Source organism: Piliocolobus tephrosceles, unplaced genomic scaffold (genome assembly GCF_002776525.5).
Source record: "Piliocolobus tephrosceles isolate RC106 unplaced genomic scaffold, ASM277652v3 unscaffolded_20, whole genome shotgun sequence".
Taxonomy (NCBI): domain Eukaryota; kingdom Metazoa; phylum Chordata; class Mammalia; order Primates; family Cercopithecidae; genus Piliocolobus; species Piliocolobus tephrosceles.
The window spans coordinates 2,408,106-2,431,428 of NW_022302087.1; the positions used below are offsets into that span (position 1 = coordinate 2,408,106).

The 23,323-nt window shown below is 40.2% G+C and overlaps 1 protein-coding gene across 1 annotated transcript; it reads left to right on the forward strand.

Annotated features, from left to right (window-relative positions):
• Nucleotides 1-12,854: 12,854 nt before the first annotated feature.
• On the forward strand, nucleotides 12,855-21,542 carry LOC113225270 (resistin-like beta). Its single transcript, XM_026456875.1, has 4 exons — nucleotides 12,855-12,921; nucleotides 20,154-20,305; nucleotides 20,763-20,843; nucleotides 21,415-21,542. Exons 1-4 carry the CDS (start codon nucleotides 12,905-12,907, stop codon nucleotides 21,540-21,542), a joined length of 378 nt encoding a protein of 125 aa, XP_026312660.1. The 5' UTR covers nucleotides 12,855-12,904.
• Nucleotides 21,543-23,323: the final 1,781 nt, after the last annotated feature.

A 23,323-nucleotide genomic window follows, 5' to 3' on the forward strand; every position in this document is an offset into this window, starting at 1 on the left:
CCCTCTGAATCTGGTCTGAACTTAACGACTTACTTGACTAATAGAAGGTGTTGGAAGTGATATGATGCATTTGCAGGGCTTAAGTGATAGGAACCTTTGCAGCTTCCACTTGGGTCTCTTATGTGCTCTTGTGAAACTATTTGTGTAAATGCAGCCGACATGCTGAGGGAAGCCCAAGTTCATGTAGTGCTCAAATTAATAGCCCCACCTAAGCTCCCAGCCAAATGCCAGCAATGTGAGGGATCCCTCTGGGACACCCAGCCCAGCTGAGTTTTCAGATGCCAACACTTTGACTACAACTGCATGAGCAACCCCGGTGAGAACCTTCTAGCTGAACCCACCACCATACTGAACCATGAGAGGTCATCATAAATGGCTAGCATTCTTACATAACCGTAATACTGAGTTTATGGCCCCACAGATGATGAAACTGTTACAAACTTAATCTACTTTTCCTCTTCCTTTTCTGACATTATAGGTGCCAAAAATAAAAATGTTTGTTCTTTTTCCATCCCCTCTCTTCCCACCTTCCTGTCTTAGAAACTTGAATTCTGCCATTCAGACTGTCTTCACTATCTGTGGCTTCTGTTTAACTTTAGATTCTTACAAAATAGCTCTGTGTTTCTAAGAACTCATTGAAGAATAATCTGTTTTGATCAATTCTTTCATTATATAGATTTGCAAAACTCAAGAACGGAGTCCCACAAACTCACTTCTCAGAAGTACAAGTATAAAAGGAAAGCAGATTCAGTGGAATCAAAGCACATTTGTCCTCAAGTGTCATGTCCTGAATATTACGAATTTATGCAAGTACTACATGAGAGAAAGCAAATTCTTTTACATGTAGTTACTATTGAATCTCAGCATGATTTTTACAAAAAAGAAAAAAAAAAACAGAGATGGAAGGGAGAATGGAGGATGGAGATTAAAATTTTCATTCAGCAAGTTTTTCAAGGAGTATTTTCCATTCTGCATTAGAGTTCTGGTCAATCCACAACCAAAGATGTTTGATAAGGATTCAGTTCATTTGCATAATTTTTGGTGACATACTATGATAGACAGCACACATGCCCAGCTTGATGAGAAAATATGCTTTCCTGGAAAATGTCTTGATAAATTGAACATTTCCCTTACTTCTTAAAAAAAATCATCCTGACAAAGTGTTCAGTCTCATTTAGTGAGTTATATGATGGATGGGTTGTTTATAGTTTCTCTAAATGTAGGAGGAGATTTAGACAACACATGGAAAAATTGTAAAATCCATCTGATTTAGGAACTATGACCAGAAACAAAGATGTAATGTCATTGGAAGTAGTCTCATGAGGAAATATAGAAAAACTGAGTACCTTCAACTTTCCAGGAATTATTCTATGAATAGCAATTGGCTAAGTTGAAGTATTGCTTTCTAACCAAGTTAATAATACCTATTATTTTTGATGGAATAATGACAAACATAAAATCTAATAAACTCTAAGTAAGATGCCTTTTCATATACAGTTAACTAACAGATCATTTGTTAATATAGTATACTGCAGGAGTTGCCTCACTGTTCTTATCTTACTCGAAAATCTTTTCCTTATTTTTATAACAACAAGCAGAAGATGGACAATTTTGAAAAGCTTCTTCAAAGAAATGTTCATTGGTATTTCAGGACAGCAGTAGCAATCATATGGTTTTTGCCACTAAAGTTACCTGGTTGAGTAGATTTCACGTGGACTTGGGTAAATCACAGTAGCTTTTGAGACTAAGTTTTTTCATTTGCAAAATGGGGATGAGGCCACATTTGCGGTGAAAAATTAACTGAAGTACATAGCATATTCCAACTCTTGAACCCTGGATCCTTCTCCCTTCGCTGGGTTGGGTGTCTCTGTACTTTTTCTCAGGACCCCGTAACCACCACTGTAAAGCTTACAGACATTCTCTAGTATTCTAATTGTCTGTACATGTTCCTCTTAGCTCACATGTTCCTTGAGGGTAGGGGCTGTATCTTATTCACCATTGTATTCCCAGGGCCTACCCACATTCCCGAAGCCAAATCAGGCTCTCAGTAAGTGTTTGATGAATGAATGACTGAGTCAGACGTTCAAGGTTGGCTCAGTTCTCTGAATTTGTATAATATGAATTTGTATATTATGTATGGATAGTACAGATTTTATAGAACATATCCATCATCACAGAAAGTTCTGTTGGATAGAGATGCTCTATATGCAATGTTAATCAGTAATCAAACATAGTTTTGAACGAAGAAAGTATTTTTACAGAAACATTGCAAGAATTCCATGCCCTATTTGTTTAAATGATAATTATCTTCTGGGATTGCTGCATACCCACATAAATACATTGTGCAGTATGCAAATCCTACCTGTTTTCCATAAAAAACAATACATCTTCATTTTATGGTGAGTGGTAGAGGGGCTTCTTAGGTTTATAAAGGGTAATATGACCAAGATCATCTAGAAAGGGTTGAATTGTAGTGCAAATCTCCTGGTAAATGTGTGTTGAAAGAGTTCCAGCTAACTTTCTAAAACTTGTAAGTAATTTTAAATCAAGGAGAGGATTGGCCTAAGTCTCTAAGATTCTTTTTTCTTTTAGGTTTTATGTTTCAATAACAATCTGCAGGAGAACTGTGTGGTATTCAACTAAGTGAGAGATGCAAAGATGAAAGTACACCAGTCAAAAAGAGATACCAAAATATATTTCTGGAAGAGGCAGACATTAAACTTCATATTCAGATGTCTTGTTAGGGTTGATTCCTTTTAAGCAATCAGAAGAAGGCTGCCCCACAGCTGAAAGGATGTGAGGAGATTTGAAACGAATCTGGATTCTTCTTCAGTTCCTGAGGATACCGATTGCAGAACAGAGCTCTCTTTACCATCTGTTTGTCAGTACCTGCATTTCTACACAAGTCCTTCCCTGGTTGAAATTTAGACTATATTATCTCTTCAGCACAAACAGTTCGTTATCTTATTTTCTAAGCATTGAAATAGCAGAGAAAAGGTGTTTATGTTAGCAAATAAAACATTCATTTAGTTTATTTTTCCATCCCAGGCATTGTTGCATTCCTTTTGAGATCCAAATTGTCTGTTATTTTTACTGTCCTGCTGCATTCAAAACAAACCTTTATATACTTTTATCAAAGTGTCTCATTAAACTTTTGTCACATTGATTGTGAAAAAAGATTCTCCATTCAAATATGCACTTTGAGTGACTTGCCTAGACGCCCTATCTGATAGACAGCAACTATTAATTTTTAACAGAAGAACATTTCCTCCAGGTTTTCTCCAAAATTATGTTATGGACTGAATTGTGCCCCCCAATTTTTATCTGTAAAAGCCTTAACTCCCAGTACCTCAGAATGTGACTGACTCTGGACAAAGGGCCTTTTAAAAATGGGGTTATTAGGGTAATCCTAATGCAATATGACTGGTGTACTTACAGGAAGATGAGGTTAAGGCACAAACACCACACAGACGGAAAATTATGAGAAGGCAGAGGGAGAAAACAGCCATCTACCAGCCAAAGAGAGGGCTCTTAAAAGACATCAACCCTGCAGCACCTTGATCTGTCTTCTGGCCTTCAAAACTGTGAGATGAATTTCTGTTATTTGAACCACCCAGTGTCTGTGATACTTTGCCATGTCAGCCCTGGGAAACGAATACTAATGGGTAGAATAGAGGTGTCAATAAATAGAAGCATGTGTCACTTCTGGCTCAGAGTCAAGACCCAGAATGGAACTGAACCTGTGAGCCCAAATACAAAGTACAAACTCAAAACATGGAAGCAGTTGAGAAGGATCAATGCTTTATCAAATGACTTTATCAACATTTTCCCTTCTCCTGTAGATGTTTGCTGTTTCTTTGTGACAATGAGAAATCTGTAAGGGTAGAACAAACTTGCCTGAGAGAAGTAGAGGTGCATAAAACTAAATAAGAAAAGTCTGGTTTTAACGGGGGTTCCTGAGGAATAAGACAAAAAGCTAATTTTTATGGAAGACTAGTGCAGTACCAGAAAAACTGATGTAGTAATCAGCTTAATGGTTGTGGTTTCCAACACTGAATAGGGAAGTTTGTTCTTTACAAAACTAAAATAAGTAATATGGCTGGGCGTGGTGGCTCATGCCTCTAATCCCAGCACTTTGGGAGGCCAAGGCAGAGTGAGACCGCATCTCCAAAATAAATACATACATACATACATAATAAAAATAAAATAAGTAATATGCGAGCATAAAATAAAGAACTTAGAGTAAAATATCTGACTAGACTCTCCTGCTATTCATACCACATGAATGTAAAGACCAGGAACATTGCATTTTAGCAACAATTTTTGAAAAGAAAAAATGTGTATGAGGTTATTATTTGTTTCTGAGTTTGGGTGTGATTTATTAACTATCTCAGCCTTAGAGATATAATAGAATGAGATAACATTTTGAGGCTTCATCTTGCAAAGCAAACTAGCCACGTTGACAAGAGATTTGTTTCTTTATCATCAAAATATGCCATGTCAACCCAAAAGCCTGCTAAACAATGTGTGGCTTATTGATGTTTGATTTAGAAGAGGATAATAATACTGTAATTTAATTTATTAATAGATGTAATATTGATTAACATTTACTAAATGATATGCACAGGCTGCCATGATAATTGTGCACCCAGAGCCCATTTAATCCCCATCACGGTCCTTGAACTTGAATTTGCCTATTTTAAGGATGAGGAAACTGAGATCCTGAGAATATAAGTACCTCTTGTTCTATGGCTAGACGGTAGGAAACAATACCATCTTCTGAGACAGAATCAAAGGGTTTTTTTTGAGTTTTCTAACGACAGTGCAGCGAATGCAGGCTGTTGTTGAGGAGCGTGCCATAAGTTAGCAACAATAAGTGACTACAGAGCACCAGGAAGGCCAGCAGAAGTTACACAGCTTTAATATTTTGTGGAAAAGTTTAACTTTATCCAAAAATCTAGAGCCAGAGAAAGGGGGAGAGGAAAGGAAAAGAGCTGAGAGGAGAGGAAAAAGTTCATTCACGAGGGATTATAACAGACTGGAAACTGGCAAGGCAGAAAAGAGGAGTTAGGACAGGGTGACGGGGAAGAGAAAAGAAGTCAGGGAATGGAAAATCAGAAAAAAGCTTCCATTTTCACACAAAGAGGAATTGTTTGTGAATCGTGAATTTGATATGCTGGATGTGAGAAGATTTATAGCAGAGAAGAATGTGTAGGAATATCAGGTACATAAAAAGCAGGAAAAGACAGATGTGAGAGACAATGGGATATACCCACTCTGCTTCAGAATCTCCCAGCTCTTTGTGAGTCTCTGAGTTGCTGCAAGTGATGAGAAACCTCAGAGTTATTGCAGAAAATCCTCAGGGTCAAACTGTAGCCTGAGTAAATAAAATGCAAATATAGAAGTGTGCAGTGGACTGGGCACGGTGGCTCACGCCTGTAATCCCAGCACTTTGGGGGGCTGAGGTGTGTGGATCACCTGAGGTCAGGAGTTCGAGACAAGCCTGGCCAACATGGTGAAACCCCGTCTCTACTAAAAATACAAAAATTAGCCAGGCACAGTGGCAGGTGCCTGTAGTCCCAGCTACTAGGGAAGCTGAGGCAGGAGAATCGCTTGAACCCAGAAGGCAGAGGTTGAAGTGAGCCAAGATCGCACCACTGTACTCTAGCCTGGGTGACAGAGTAAGACCCCGTCTTTAAAAAAAAAGTGTGTGGTGGCCTTGAGAATGTAAGACTGCCTCCTACAAGAAGTGTGATATACCGAGGGCCCCAGTTACTGTTCTTTGAAACCCATCTGATACGGTTTGGCTCTGTGTCCCCACCCAAATCTCATGTCAAATTGTAATCCCCACGTGTCAGAGGAGGGGCCTGATGGAAAGTGACTGGATCATGGGGACAGTTTTCCCCCTTGCTATTCTCGTGACAGTGAGTGAGTTCTCATGAGATTTGATAGTTTAAAAATGTGTGGCACCTCCCTCTTCGCGTGCTGTCTCTCTCCTGCTGCCATGTGAAGATGGTGCTTGCTTCCCCCTTGCCTTCCACCATGATTGTAAGTTTCCTGAGGTTTCACATTCATGCTTTCTGTTAAACCTGTGGAACTGTGAGTCGATTAAACCTCTTTTCTTGACAAATTACCCAGTGTCAGGTAGTTCTTTACAGCAGGGTGAGAACGGACTAATACACCATCTGTGCATGGAGCTGAGCACAGTGGGGGTACTAGGGCAGGCCCATTCCTGGGAGATAGGCCTCCTTTGTGGACCTTTGGTCCAAGGACCCCTCAATGCCTACCCTGCATGCTGGGATGCTGCCACCCAATCTCCCTAAACCCCTCACTACAGGTCAAACTTGCACTGGGATGTCATGGCTCTCCCAGGCTGGCCCACCCTCTCCCTATTTCCTTTCCTTGGGGGCTGTTGCCCCTAATAAAATCCTTGTGTTTAATTCCATCTTGGTAGCGACTCAAACCACCACAAAGTATTTTAATACTTTTCAAATGTGTATGAATGCTGATATAATAAACACAAACATGTAAAAGTGTTACTGAATTCATAAGCAGTTTGTTGTTGCATATTTATATTTATATCTCAAGGGCCTGCGCTCCTTTCCACTCCTTTCAATTCTCCTGCTATCACTGTCCTCCAGACTTCCATAATCTTTCACCAAGATTCCTGATCACTCCTCAGGGTCTCCCTTAATGTGTTCTTGCTCCCTTCCAATCCGTTCTCCACATGGTAGCCAGGTAATGCCTTCTAAATGCAAATTTTTAACACAAAAAAATTCTGCTAACTTACAACAAATGAGCAAGACCTGATAGTGTGAAAATATTAAGCAATTTAATTCCTTCTCCCATGGACCTTCAAACCTACATTTTTGGACTTACTCTTTTCTCCATTCCTGGATGAAATCTCAGGCATGTCCTATTGATTTTCTGAGTACTCTAGAAATAATCACATAGGTCCTTTTGTTTGGCATGTAAAAATCTGGTTCTGTCCAACAGTTTCTTAACCAGTTCAGTTCCATCTAAGTGGAATGCATCTCTCCCACCCCAGCTTGTGCTGTTTCCATTCAGAAGCCTCACTGTGGGGAGGCATGCTTCCTTCCCTGGGCCTTTGTACTTCCCCATACCGGGGACTGTGGACTGAATGTTTGTGCCCCCGCCCCGCCCCCACAAAACTCTTACATTGACACCTAAGGCCCAAGGTGATGGTGTGAAGGAGTGGGGCCTTTGAGAGGTGACTGGGTTATGAGGCCAGCCTTCATGAATGGCATTAGTGCCCTTATAAAAGAGGCTTGAGGAAGCCTGTTTCCCATTCTGCCACATAAGGACACATAGAAGGTGCTATCTATGAAACACAGGTCCTCACCAGACACTGAATCTGCAGGTGCTTTGGTCTCGAACTTCCCAGACTTCAGAACTGTGAGTTTCATTTATGAACTACACAGTCTAAGGTATTTTGTTACAGCAGACTGGATGGACTAAGATGCTGGACTAAGTTCTGCTCATCTTTAAGTCATGAATATGTCACTTTCCACAGGGAAGACTCCCTTCTGCTTCTTCATCCTAACCCTTACCCAATGGTAATCATGTAATAATTTTGTGAACCATTGTTTAATATTTAGTGTTTTTCTCTCCCATTATACTATAATCTCCACGAGGGCAGAGAATATATTCGTCTTGTTGGTATCCTAATGCCTGGCCCCATAATGGTCACTCAAAAAATATTTGATGCGATACATGAATAGGAAAAATGTTTTCTTAGTAGATACTAAAAAGTATGACAGCTGTCATAAAAGTTGATGTTAAAAAGGGAACCTTTCATTTCAAAAACTATTAGAAAAACATGTTTTAGTTTCTTAAAATAGTGACACTAAAACCAAATGTGAGCCTTCAAATGTTATTTCTCCCCCAAGAACAAACCTAAGCATGTTATTTGAAGGAAGGATTTGGTAAGAAAAAAATTCATAACATGAATAGAGGCAACATCCAAAATGTCAGGTGGAATTGTCTGTTTCTCAAGTACTAATCTTTGGTTTAAATACTAGCTTCTCAGGAAGAAAACACAGAGGAAAGGATAGTGTATGTTCCTTCTACTCTATTTAGGAAAATGAAAAGAAATGGCATATGAGTACCAAAAAATACAAACCTAGAATGAGCATTTTCCTCTGGAATGAGTTAAGTGGTTGAAGAGAAAGCTCCAAATAGGATAGTCTTCTCTTGCCTGGGCTGAGGACCTACAAGATGCAGCAAGAAGAGATGGAAATCTGGACTTCAATGTGAGATAGCCTATGGTTAAATATGGACATTTCACTTCATTTTTTCTCAAAATATTATGTAGGCCAAGCTCTTTAGCCAAAATTTGCAGCTTTGTATGGTTAGACCTTCTTCCTTTGCTTCCAATCTTGCTCTGATACTCACTTTGTCCCAAGGTCTGCTCAACTCTTGACTTCTTGGATTCTGATTCCTGGTCCAAGTGCCATGTTTATAACTTGACCTTAATGAAAAAGAGCACGGGTTGTAGTTACTCTGGTTTTTCCAGCTGTTAAACTTTGCCCAGCTCTCTAATCCTAGCAGCAGATGCCCAGGCCAGACTCCACAAAGAGCAGTTGGTCCAGGTTCCATGCCAACGAAGAGTGACAGTTCCCAAAATATCCCGAGGTGTTGCCAGATTTGTGTAAGTATAACCTACGATTTCCTGGCAGAAGAGTGAGGTGAATGAGAACTCAGAGGACCGACAAAAATCAGAGGCTGTCAAGACTAAGGAAAGTTCAAATATCATGGAGCCTGTGCCAAACTTGATGGCAATGGGAAGTACTGAGGTCACAGCTCAGATGTCTTGGTTGGCATCAGGAAGCTTCAGCAAGAGCCAGTGGCTTAAATTCTTTCTTTAATTCTGTGCCAGAAATTCTTAACTCGAGCAGGAAAAGAGAAGGGCCCAACTCCTAGACTGACCTGTGAATACAGCCCCCAGGTTTCTGCATGTGGCAATAGATCATGGTCCTTCTATTTGCTAACACATCCTTGAATTCTCATGCCCTGCTCAGGGCTCTTGGCCAGGGCTCAGCATGGAAGAGACAAAATAATAATAATAGAGACCGATTGCAGATGAATATGTCAGTGAATATGACATCCATGAGGAGTATGCTTGGGGGAGATGAACTGCAAAAACTGAATATTGAAACTAGCAGTTGTCAGAATTATTTTCCCCAAGCCCTGCATGTTCCTGTTTAGTTTTATAATAAATATCAATTACCCAGTAGGAGAAAAGAGAGTCGACATCCATCACCAGACATCTGGCTTTGAAAACAGCTTTGAACACAACCTGTGAAACTAAATCTGTGCTGCCTTCATTCTCCAGTGGTCTCAGGAAGTCTTGCATCCAGAAAAAGGAATCACCTTGCTATTTCATTTTATTTTTGCATTTATATTATTGCATCACAATTTTTGGCTGCATAGTTTACTTTATTCTTTTATGATCAATGACCCCCTGAAATGTGAAATGTACTTAAAATTAGCAAAGACAATGTATCATCTTTTCTCTTAGATTTCATTTGATCTTAGAGAAGCAAGACAACATTGTACAAAGTACAATGCAGTGCAGCAGAGAGACCTGGGCTCTACTCCCAGTTCTGTGTCTACAAGATTGCTCATTTTTGACCTTAGGTAATCTACAATGTCCATCTCAGTCTGGAATTGGTTGTCTTTTAAGTGATAGGGTAGAATTAGATTATCTCCAAGGGCCCTGGGAATTCTAACACTCTGATATGGAATTTAGGTTGATGCCTGAGATACAGGCTCATGAACCTCATCTTCAAGTTTTCATTCGTATAATGATATGTGAATCACTAGAAGAAAAAGCACTGGGAAAATTTCTTGGAAATTTCCCCATACAGACAGACTTCAGAGGAGGGAGTTAACAGAGAACTGTGTAACGTTTCTATGTAGTATTCCTGAGGACTTTCTCAGTTTTCTGGGCAATAAACAAACGTTTTGAGAATATTTTCCAAAACAGTAGGGAGCCCTTCTCCTCTATCTCTGGAGATCCCACTGGGTAAGCAAACTCTGAGACTTGAGAATGTTGCCAAAGACTCCCTCCCTCAGTGCCAATAGAATGCAAATTAAGGGGTAAGTTATTCAGAATTTTCTAGAAAAGGGTGATACTTTCAGGTCATTGTCATGGAAAGGGGTGGTAACTTTTGGGTGTGCATGGCAATGGTAAACAGCCATGGCGCTGGCAGGCATGTCTTAGGGAGAGGTGTTTTTGCCTCTTTTGGAGTTCAAGCCCCATCTTCAGAGTTGAGTTCCACTCCCTACCTCAATTCTAGCTTGATGCTTGATTTACCAAGGAGCTTAAAATTATTACTTCAGAGGTTTAAATGGAACCTCTCTGGCCGTCATGGCGGTATAGTGTGTTTTGTAAGAAAGACTTGTGACTAGAGGCTGCAGAGGTTTAGCAATGGGTCAGTGAATAGATAGCAAGTATGCTGTTGTATGTATGTGGCTTTTCTTCATAGAAAGATCACAACTTCCCCAATGTATCTGCAGATGGCTCTCAGCAAAGCTCTTGCATTATTGGCATGGAGGGAGGGAGTCTTTGGAAACTCATTTTTACTGCATCTGGGGTTTCCAGAGTTGAACCTTTTTAACACAAGCTCAGAGACTATCCCTGAAAAACTGACAAAAAGTCCTCATTTCTTATTGTGCCCTTTGGCAGCATGAGAGACTCTACCTTATCCTCAAGTTAAAGCAGGGTAGGACCAAAAAGATAAAAGATTTTAAGCCAACATTCATTTATTCACTTTTTTAACCAACCAACAACTACTGGGACCTGCCATGTGCCAGGTATTGGTGGGTGCTGGAGATACAGAAAATAATTGAGAAATAATTCTTGCTCTCAGGTAACTTAAAATTTAGTAAAGCATTAGGGAAAATAAACAAACAACTAGGCAGGGAGGAGACACCTTATGGTATCTAACCATGAGGGCTATGACCTTATGATGTGCCTGCAGCGAGACTCCAATAATCCTTAAACTTTAAGTCATGTATGGCATTAAGTTTGTCTCACTACTAAGAATGAACAAGTTAGAACTGTGCCTTTTTTCCAATGCATAGTTTAATAAGCACCCTCTATGACAGAACTGCCCAAGTTATATTGGTTCTCAAATCATGATCAATACCAAAGAGGATTTTAGGCTCAGTCACAGGATTTGCCAGAATCAGTCTTCCATAGTGAGACTAATTCCTGGTGATGAGCCCAGGTCTCCCAGTCTAGACTCCCTCATCCTTTCTTATGTGTCCCCAGTTTGAGATCTTGGTATCTATTTGTGTTAACAGAACTCAAACAGTACCATCTCAATCCTCAGACTTTGAGTGTTAAGTATGTCAATCCTAAAAGTCTTATTCTAAACATAAGATTCTAAAAAGTTTCAACTTCAAAGTGAATGTGTTGAAGTCTCTATCTCTTTTCTCCCAGAAATCTTTTTGACCCCTTTACAAACCCTCCCCTGAGTGAACAGGCCAGTGTCCAGAAATTGTAAGAGTATAGCAAATCAAAATGTATTCAGATAGTCCCCCAATTCCATTTTCTATTCCTGGTTACATGGGAAGATGATATATCAGTTATATCTGATTCAGTGATTACAATGAGAATAAGATAACACCTGGTATCAGAAAATACTATCAACATGGACACTTAATAAGTGACAAAATACATAGAAAACAACAACCAAAAACCTGATTAGACTCTGGAAAGTCATATTTATTAATTATGTTAACTGCTTACCACATATACCCAATTACCCTGTCAAACAACAACGTCATTAAAATGTATGTAAGTCAGTTTTGTTACGGAATTTCTCTCTCCCTCTCTTGCTCTCTCCCTCTCTCGCTCTTTCTTCCTCTCTCACTCTCCTTCTCTCTCTCTCTCTTTCTCTCTCTCGTACACAACACATTGCTCACGTGTTTACGGTGTAAACAAACCTACTGTGCTGCCAGCTGTATACAACACATATAATTAAGTGCAGTACATAATACTTGATGACAATAAATGACAATGTTACTGGTTTATATATTTTCTCTACTGTATTTTCATCATTATTTGAGAGTATACTTCTTCGACTTAATTTTTTTTAAAAAAAACAGCTGTAAAGCAGCCTCAGAAACGTCCTTCAGGAAGTATTTCAGAAGAAGACATTGTTATCATAGCAAATGACAGTTCAATGCATGTTACTGTCCCTGAAGACATTCCAGTTGGATGGGATGTGGAGGTGAAATACGTGATACTGACTATCTGGTCCTGTGTAGTCATAGGCCAACGTGTGTATTTGTGTCTTCGTTTTTAACCAAAAAAGTTTAAGAAGTAAAAAAGAAATTAAAAATTTGAAAAATAGAAAAAGCATCTATAATAACGATATACAGAAAGAAAATATTTGTGGTCAACTGTACAATGTGATTTTATTTTAAGGTAAGTGCTATTACAAAAGAGTCCAAAAGTTTAAAAGAATATAAAAGTTTATAAAGTAAAAAAGTTACAGCAGGCTAAAATTAATTTACTATTGAAGAAGTTTAAAAATAAATTTAGTGTAACTTAAATTTCAAGTGTTTATAAAGTCTACAGTAGTGTACAGTAATGTCCTAGGCTTTCATATTCACTTCCTATTTACTCACTAGACTCTCCTAGAACAACTTTCAGTTTTGCAAGCTTCGTTCATGGTAAGTGCCCTATATAGGTGTACCATTTTAAAATCTTTTCTACTGTATTGTTACTGTACCTTTCCTATGTTTAGATACACAGATACTTACCACTGTGTTACCATTGCCTCCAGGATTCAGTACGAGTAACATGCTATACAGGTTTGTAGCCAGGAGCAACAGGCTACATCATATAGCCCAGATAACCCAGTGGGCTATGCCATCTAGGTTTGGGTAAGTACACTCTATGAGGTTTGCACGATGATGAAACTGCCTAACTTACATTTCTCAGAATGCATCCCCATCATGAAGCAATGAATGATTGTGATTTGTGTGTATGTGTGTATACATACATATATAGTTTACATTTATATATTTAAATATTTTATATTTATATATAAATGAAATTTACATGTATATACTTATATATAAGTACAATTTATATATAATTTATGTTATATATGAAATAAAATTATGTATATATAAATATATAAAACGTCCCTAATCAGTTCAGCTATCCTCTTAAAACATTAGAGAATTAAAGGGCACGTGGCTCCTAAACTGTCTGAGCTATGACCCACGGAGCATTTCACTGGCAGACAAAGGAAGGCTCTTTCAAAAAGCACTGATTGGAGAGTCAAACAGTTGAGTGTCTGCTCATAAAAATATGGCAGGAGCGACACTACCAAAAAGCCTTTTGATAGCTCACTACCTTTTATTCCCTCCTCTAGCATTTTCCACGGGTCTGTACTCTTTCACAGGGACTCTGGGCAATCTCCACCTAGACCCATCCCCTTCCTGAACCAGAACCCTGGGATCCTCTGTGGCTTCTTTTTAACCTACACACAGATATCAAGTGAGGAAGAGCACACCGAGCTAGGATGACTGCCCCGGCCGGTGACCCCCAGGTGAATCTGCTAATACAGGCATTATCTATGTTACCCTTAAACCACTTTACTGAAACACTGCTATTTTTTTTTAGACAGAGTTTTGCTCTTGTTTCCCAGGCTGTAGTTCTGTGGTGCAATCTCAGCTCACTGCAACCTCTGCCTCCAGGGTTCAAGTGATTCTCCTGCCTCAGCCTCCTGAGTAGCTGGGATTACAGGCGTGTGCCACCACACCCAGCTACTTTTTTGTATTTTTAGTAGAGATGGGGTTTCATCATGTTGGCCAGGCTGGTCTTGAACTCCTGACCTCAGGTGACCCACCCACTTTGACCTCCCAAAGTGTAGAGATTACAGGCATGAGCCACCGCACCCAGCCTGAAACACTGCTCTTCAAGGAAAGTGCAAGGGCCTGTGGCTTCTCTAGCCTCCACCACACTTTCCTTTCTTTTCATCTCCTTTCACCATTCTCTCCTTCTCCCGACCCTCTTCTCTCATTATCCCTTCCCCAGTGTCCATTATTGTAATCATTCTTCACCGAGTATCTCTATCTCTCACCTCTGCTTTTGTGCACATCTAACAGCTGAACCAGTTAGCCAAGTATTACCATAACTAACTTTACAATGAATACTGCCAGGAAAAACTGTTGCCTTTATTAGACATTTTCCAGCATTCTAAGAAATAATAATACTGGACACATCAATCCGCTCAGCCACCCTAGGGCACTCCTTTTGCGACTGGAATGCAATCTTCTTTAAGAGACTTGTACCTGATTGAAATCTTGATGAGTAAGGATCCTTTATGGTTTCACAGCTAATTGAAAGCATCAGCTCATCAAGTTTTACAAACCCGTTTTTTTTTTTTTTTTCTCTGCTTGATGATGCAGAACTCTGGGTCTTAATCAGGTTTTATACAACCCTTGCCCAGATTCCAACATCATTTCTTGGGGACATTTTATTCTATCACCAAAAGAACCTATGGCTAATCTCTATCCAGGGGTAGGTCAGCCTCCCCTCTGAATGAGAAAACACATCTGGTTTCTCAATTTTTATGTCCAATATCAATTTGACTAATTTATTATGTAGTATCTAAAGCACAGGAATCAACAAGATTCATTTCTGTGGAATATAAAAAATGATCAGCACTTCATCGCCTCATCAGAGAGTTCCTCAATTTTAGCCAAACACGTTCTGGAAACTTATTTTTTGGTCTCCTTTTTTTCCCAGATACATCAAGAGTTAAAAACAATTCAACCTATATTCAAATGTAGTTAATGAACTATAAACATACAATACACATTATGTTCATGATAAAACATACAAAAATAGAAACTGTTTAAGGAAAAACTAAATAAAAAGAGAAGCTTTGATATTAACTTTTAACACAATACACCTTCAGAATTCCACATTGTATGCTGAATCCCTCTGCTCCCATGTATGAGAAGTCATAGGACTTAGTCATAGGACATGGTCACAGCTGTGCCTTAGCTTAGCCTGAAACAGATGAGTCTGTTAGCTTCATCTCCATCTTCTCTGCCTTTACCTTTCCCAGTTGCCAATACCCAGGTTTGGGGTCCCTCTTTTTTTTTTCTTTTTCAGCTGAAGCCCTATGCTAATAACTTTTCAACCTCTGTGTATACAAAAGTAAATGAAACACAATATAGTCAGTGGAGAATCAAATGGGGGAAAGGAGATATGACTTAAAAGGTCATTGTTACCTGTTCTGAGACCCCTTCCCTGAATATCCTGCATTACGAACAAGTACAGTTACCTCCACAGTTAGGTTGTTGGGAGAGGAGCGCACTCTTAGGAAGAAGGTAGCTCTAAGGGAGAGGAGAATGTTTAAAAGTCTCCACTGGGTTTATCTACAAATTCTGGAAGTAAAAAAAACTTTCTTTCATCTCTCTGTGTAGGATTTTTCTGAATATTTTCCAGGAATGCTGAGGTAGAAGCTCAGCATTCCTGAGCTGATGATAGAATGACTAATCCCAGGCAATGTCCTCATATCATCAGCAGCCACTACCAAGGGTGGGGATGCTGGCTAGAAGCAGGATGCATTATCCATAGAGAATTCAAAAGCAATAATAAAGCCAATGAAAGTTAATCTGCTCTTCATTATCACCATGCATGGCAATTCTAAATAATATCAATGGTAAAATATTCATCCCCCAAAACATTGTGAATTGAAGTTCTAAACAATCGCTGTAATTGCTGTTGAGTTTTAACAGTATATATGTAAGCTTCAGTTTAGCCCATTTTTTTATTACTTATATTTTAATAAACATTGTGTTCTACATGAAAATTAATTCCGAGAACTTCCGGTTATACAGTTGGCCCCAACATACTTGGCCTCAGCTACACATCTTCGTTTCTAAAGTAAGATCATAACAATTCAATATCCACGTTTGTTTCGAATGGTTTGTCTCCAATCCCTGTGTTATTACATATTCCTGCATTTAAACAGTAGATTCTAAAGAAACATTGTAGCCCAGTGATTGTAAAGACAAATTAACCCAACTTTAATTACAGAGACATTTGATCATTCTATATGATTATGTGAAGTTTAATTGTGTTTAAAATTTATATTGAAACAGTACAAACTGTAAGGTATGATATTTTTGTTTGGTAAGTGCAAATTTTAATTTGTATGTAAAATATTGTACTGAATTTAAATGATATATTTAAAGTTACTATTTATCCTTTCTGATAGTTATTTTCTTGTTTTAAAACCAGAGAATGAATCAAAAATAATAATTAGCTCTATTACTGATCATTACATAATTATTACTGACAATGGTTTTGCTATATAAAGGACAGCAGTATTAAAAAGTGACCCCCTCTGGGTGTCAAGTATGCTAAACATGCCACTGACGACAAGTGTTCCCCGGAGGTGAGCACTATCCCTGCTGTCCAAGCTCATTGTAACCCAGGAGCACTCTTGAGTGTTCCTGTCCTCTTCTCTTTTGTTGCTATTCCCAACAAACTGATTAGTCAATGCAGCTTAATTCATATTTCTAAACCTATATGTTTCTGCTCATCCACTGCCTAGCCTTCTGCTTTCTTTATGTGCTTCACTAAAAACAAATATATTTCTTTTTTCCCATTGAATATCGCTGCACATAGATCCAGCTGTGTACTGATTACTTGAAAATTTATATCTCCAACTCTTACTGTTTCCCTGGATCCCAGATTTGTATACCTAACTCTGTATGCCACAGCGCCCCCTACATTTCTAATAGGCACATTAAATTGACTGTGATCAAATACGATGTTATGTTCCCACCATATCTACTGTTGTCCCAGGGAACCCCATTTCAGTAAATAGCAGCACTCTTCAATAAGTTATTCCAAACAAAACTCTAGATCTGTACTTCTCTGTTTCTTCTACACCTTGCATCCATCAGCAAATCCTGTGGAGGCTCGGTTCTCACTTCTTCCTTGATTACTCTCCGAGACCTAGAACTCTGTAGAAGCCTGCTGCCTGCTTTCCCTGCTTACCTCTTACCTGTTTTACCTCCATGGTGTCTCTTCCACAGTGGCCATAGTAAGCTTTATAAAATGTTAATCAGGGCCAGGCACAGTGGGTCACACCTGCAATTTCACCTTTGGGAAGCAAGATGGGAGGATCACTTGAGCTCAGGCGTTCAAGACTAGCCTAGGCAACATAATAAGGCCTTGTCTCTTCAAAAAAAATTTTTTTTAAACAGCCCGGTATGGTGGCACACTATTATAGTCTTCAGCTACTTGGAAGGCTTAGGCACAAGGATCACTTGAGCCCAGGAGTTCAAGGCTGTAGTGCCATGATCACACCACTGCACTCCAGCTTGGGTGACAGAATTAGACCCTATCTCCAAAACAGAAAACGAAAAATTAAGCATTAGAAAACCATAAATCATTTTATGTCACTCCCCTGAACAAAACACTACAATAATTTGCTGTCAAATTTATAATAAGACCCAAAGCCCTTACATTGGCTTACAAGTTCTATATAATCTGGTCCTGGTCAGCTCTCTGACCTCTTTTCTGGCCTTTCCCCCCATACTTCATTCTGGCCATATTGCCATTGCTGTCATTCCTTCAACACACCAACCATCTCTTTGCCGTGGGCTCTTTATACTTGTTCCATAGGCTAGAACATTGGCTAGAACATTTGTCCCAGATTTTCCTATGATTCACCCCCTCACTTCTTCAGGTCATTGTTACCTTTTCTGAGACACCTTTCCTGAACATACTGCGTTACGGGCAATGCACAGTGGCACACTCTATTGCCTTGTCCTGACTTATTTTTCTTTAGAGCATTTCTCAATACTTGCATATACACACACACACACACACACACACACACACACATATACATACTGTATTTATCTCCCCCATTAGAATGTAGTAACAAAAGGGCAAAAATCTTGTCTACGTTGTCTGCCACTGAGTCACCAGAGCTAGAGCTGGTAAAGAGAAGCTCTACAAATATTCATTGAATTAACAAACAACTTTATCAACCCATCATCTATCCCAAATCCAAGTGTATGCTCTTTCTTATTCTCCAGTCGCATTTTTCTTCTCTTCAACTCCTGTCTGGTAATTGAGGAAGCATCCTTGCCTTTTTGCTGGCATCCCTAGGCCTCATTTCTCAAAGTTGCCTGAGAGAGATATGTACAAGTAATAGTGTTCATTAGAGGGCATCTCCAGGAAAGTGGGCAGAAAGGCTGGCCACAGAGGTAGAGCCCAACTTTTCCAGCTCTGACTGCCTCCAGGAATAGTCACCTAACTGCCTTTTTCTGCTTTTTATTATTTTATTTTATTTTTTTATTTTATTTTATTTTTTTAAGGCAAAGTCTTGCTTTGTCACCCAGGCTGGAGTGCAATGGAACAATCTCAGCTCACTGCAACCTCGAAGCTCAAGTGATCCTCCTGCCTCAGTCTCCTAAGTAGCTGGGACCACAGATGCATGTCACCACACCCAGCAATTTTTTTTTTTTTTTTTTAACAGACAGAGTCTCACTATGTTGCCCAGGCCGGTATTGAACTCTTGTGGTCAAGAGATCCTCCTGACTCAAACTATTGGAATTACGGGCATGAGTCACAACACATGGCCCCTTTCTCTGCTTCTTCATCTGCTGTTCTTTAAATTTTATTTATTCGTGGTGGCCACATGCCCCATCCTAGATGAGGAATCATGGCATCCTCACTCCTCTCGGCCATGTGTGAATCCTCAAAGTCCTCGATCCCTTATCCATTATTCTAAAATCTAAAAGCCTCTAAAAATGAAATTTTTCTGTCCTAAATTTGAGGCTCATTTGGCAGAAAAACTTGGCATGGCCTGGTGTGAGGCTGTTTATGGTCTTTATTTATCCTGCATTAATATTCATACATTTTGCAGCAGACTATTTATGCATTAGACTGCAGAATGCTGCCCCCAACCTCCTTAGTGGTTAACATAATACAGAGAATTTGCGCCTTCCATAATCTGAAACATTCTGAGTTCTGAAACACACCTGGGCCCCAGGTCTTGGATAAGGAATTGTGAAGCCCAGCTCTCTCTTTCAGCCATAGCTGATAGAAAGGGAGGTTGTGTGACCCGGAACCAAACAGTGAAATGTAAGGGGAAGTCTTCTTGAGCTTCTAGGGAAAGATCCTGCTCTCAAAATAAAAAGGTAAAGCCCCCAAAGAAAGTGGCCTTGCCCCACTCCTTCTTTCCTGCTCAGGGTCTGGGCTGAGGATGTGGCACCTTCTACCTTGTGACCATGAAGAGACAAGATCGAAAGATTAGCTGAGAATGGTGGGGGAAAAAGGGGAACTTTACGAGCCCCCAGAAGAACTCTGGAATCATAAACCACGCTTCTAGTTAAGTAAATACTGAACTTCCTTATTTTAAATAATTAGCATTAATTAGTCTTTCTGTGACTTTCCTCTGAATGAGATTAGCCAGGGACAATAAAATGGTGTCTGAACAGGTGACGAGTAGGGCCCTCCCTCGGCCAACAGAGATAAGAAAGAGCTTACACTTGGGTTTGGGATAGATGATGGGTAGATTAATTTGTTTGTTAACTGCAAAGTAACCTCTTATTGATGAAGGATCAAACAAGAAGCCCATAATACCGGCAGGCCACAGAAGGCCTAGGTGCTAGCCTTATCGGGTTGCCAAGAAGAAAGGAGAAGGAGAACAAACAGGCAGGAGGCCTCCCTCGGCAGAGATCCAGAGCAAAGGCAGCTGTTGCTTCTCATGAACACTCCAAAGTTTATCACAGTCACCTGTCACCCTAGCTGGCACAGGTCTTTGAAAATGTGCTGGGAGTGTGTTTACATGTGTGTGTGTGCTTGCATATTAAAAATGCCCAGGTTAATACCAGGGGTATTAAAACACCCTTGCCTGGCTAGTCTTTGCAGACCTTCTCTGAAAGTTTTGGTGAGTAAGTCTGTTCTTCAGCAACCCTACCTGCTTCTCCAAACCACCTAAAGAGATCCAGTGCTGATGGTGCTGTTCTTCCATCTTTACTCCCTTGAAACTAACCACATTGTCTTCTTTCCTTTACCACCACCCAGGAGCTCAGAGATCTAAGCTGCTTTCCATCTTTTCTCCCAGCCCCAGGACACTGACTCTGTACAGGATGGGGCCTTCCTCTTGCCACCTTCTCATCCTCATTCCCCTTCTCCAGTTGATCGTCCCAGGGAGTACTCAGTGTTCCTTAGACTCCGTTATGAATAAGAAGATCAAGGATGTTCTCAACCGTCTAGGTAAGTGACTGGGGTAGGGGGAAGCGGGGGGCTGACTCTTGCTCATTCCTCCTGTTCTTAAACTCCAGCTTTGTCTCTATCCTGTCCCAAGATCCCAACCAAGCCCAACCCCTGATGAGGGCTTTCTACACGACCCTACCCCTGTTTGAACTCTTGGCTAAAAGCTAAGGTTTTCCTGATGAGGAGGAAGACGTGGAGAATGGTAGCTGTAATTTATGAACACTCATTATGAACCAGGTATAATCTGAGCTTTATGTAGATTAGTTCATTTAATTCCCACAACCATTTTATGAGGTAAGGACAACTATTACTTCCCCTTGAAAAATGAGGAAACTAAACCATAAAAGTTGATGAGTAGCCTGATTCTAGACATAGTGTCACCTCCAAGGTAGAAGATGAAGGGGATTATAGGGAGGATAGCTCATGGGCTATATATCCCTTCTTCTTTCCTACTCAGAGTACAGTCCCTCTCCCGTAAGCAAGAAGCTCTCGTGTACTAGTGTCAAGAGCCAAGGAAGGCTGGCCTCTTGCCCTGCTGGTGAGTAACTCCCTGAGGGTAAGTAAGATGCCCCGTGTCCTCCCCTGTCCATCTCCCTGCACCTACACCATCCCCCACCTCAGGTCTGTATCACCCTGGCACCCTGCTAGAGACCCCTTGCCCATTCTTGTTTTCCTGAAGGATGCTACTGGGGGATCGTGGGCTTCTGCCTCTTCCTTTCACCCTTTCACTTCATGCCCCTGTTTCTCAGCCCTCCCTCTCCTCCATTGTCCCATAATGATCACATCGTTCATTTGTCTTTCCAATCTATTCCCCTGTTTTGATGGGTAGGGGCCAACAGAGAGGTGAATTTATCACAAATCGAAGAAAATTGAAACTCCCAAGTTCCAAGTCTCTCACTTGCATAAGTCTCTTTCATGGCCCCAAATATTTGTTTTTGTGATATCTGTATTTCTTTTATTGAAATGAGCTCTTAAAGTTGAATGAACTTGAGGCCCCATGAAACCTAGCTCTACCCCTGACTGCACAGGGTTGAAAGATGGTTGTGGGTTGCCCTTCCTCCTCTTACATTCCAAGAGCTCTGATGGCTGTGCTTCATGTGCCCATGCAGGGATGACTGTCACTGGCTGTGCTTGTGGCTATGGCTGTGGTTCATGGGATGTTCAGGGGGGAACCACCTGCCACTGCCAGTGCAGTGTGATGGACTGGACCACTGCCCGCTGCTGCTACCTGGCCTGAGAGGGAGAAGGTTGAGAACTCAGTTTTGTGACCGTGACAGTAATGAAACCAGGGTCTCAACCAGGAAATCTAACTCAAACATACCCCTTCATTTGTTCCAGTCCTGATTGTTGGGTAATAAAGACAAACTTTATACCTCTCTGTGTTTATGTCATCACTGTTATGGTCCCCAGCTTGGGACTCCCCTGGCCAGAAGATGCTGTCAGTGTCCCAGTGGTGACATCTCAGTTTGGGAAGTGGGATGGGAAGTTAGGAAAGATATGGAAGAATGGGAAAAGCAAACGGACACTCCAAACCCCCACTTCCCTCATTTTTTAACAAAAAGATGGCTGTGCCAGGCATATTGCTTGGCATGGGGTAAAGAGAAATAAAATAACACATCCCTACAAAGCTCACCAACTAGAAAAACAGGCTCTGCGCTATGTGTGAGAAGACTTTTCAAGGGATGGGCAAGCAGGGGTGGCTTCAAGGGAATCTAGTTCTAGATTTTCAGTATGTGTATGTACTCTTTACTAAATTCAAGTGCCTGAGATGTGCTTTGATCAAGGTGACTTCTTTCACACCATTGCCTTTCTACCACATAACAAAAGAAAACCACAGCCCTCACCTGTCACTGAATCTTATTATCTTGGAGTATAAAAATCTGCAGAATGCCAAACAAGAAATGATTAAAAAGATGGGCATCCATGTTGAGTGTATGAATGATCCAGTGACGGGGTAACAAGTCCTTTCACAGCTTGGGAGGCTTCCATGGTTTGGTCTTTATAGGATTGGAGGAGGATATAATCCAGTTGTCAATTGATGAATTACCAAAAATAATTTTTAATAGCAAGTTGGTGTGTGAGATTGTTGACAAATCATTCAAAAGGAATTCAGACAAATTGAATGGTATTACTACAATAAATACTTTCTCTTTCTATCTACTTAAGAAGTGGACGTGTCAAAACTGACAACTATGAAAATAAATACTAAGAATGGCTGGGTGTGGTGGCTTACGCCTATAATCCCAGCACTTTGGGAGGCCGAGGCAGGTGGATCACTTGAAGTCAGGAGTTCGAGACCAGTCTGGCCAACCTGGTGAAACCCCATCTCCATTAAAAATACAAAAAAATTAGCCAGGCATGGTGGCTCATGCCTGTAGTTCCAACTACTCAGGAGCCTGAGGCAGGAAAATTGCTTGAACCTGTGAGGCAGAGGTTGCAGTGAGCTGTGATCATGCCACTGCACTCCAGCCTCCAGCCTGGGCAACAGAGCAAGACTTCATCTCAAGAAAAAAAAAAAGAAATACTAGGAATATAATGGTTCTGACTTTATCTCACTCTAGCGAAACAAAGTTGTTTGTCTATGAGTATATAAACTACTTGAGTGGGAGAAGAAGCTCTGTCTTTCTCATTTTACAAAATATAATTACGAAATATTGTTTGGGTTTATTAATTACTTATAAAAATTTGTTATAACTGTTCTGTTCAAATATATACTGTTAATTATTATAATAATAGCTATACTCCTATTTATAGCAACTGCAGTGAGTCTTTTAGAATAGAAAGCAGATAATGCCACTTTCCTGTTCAAGTCTAGTGATTTCCATTACATGAAAAAATAAAATCTCAAGGTCAACTAAATCCTGCATCCCCTGGTCACTGGAGATATCTCTAACTTCATTTCTGACCTTTGCTCACCCTGGCATATCTGCATTCTTGGTATTCTCTGTCCCAGCCACCATCCCACCTTAAGGCCTTCCTATGTCCTGTCTCCCCGATAGTTACACAGTTCTCACACAC

Coding starts and splice junctions, on each gene's coding strand:
- LOC113225270 (XM_026456875.1), top strand. Junction 20,306..20,762: donor GGATGTTCTCAACCGTCTAG/GTAAGTGACTGG, acceptor TTTCCTACTCAG/AGTACAGTCCCTCTCCCGTA. Junction 20,844..21,414: donor GCTGGCCTCTTGCCCTGCTG/GTGAGTAACTCC, acceptor GTGCCCATGCAG/GGATGACTGTCACTGGCTGT.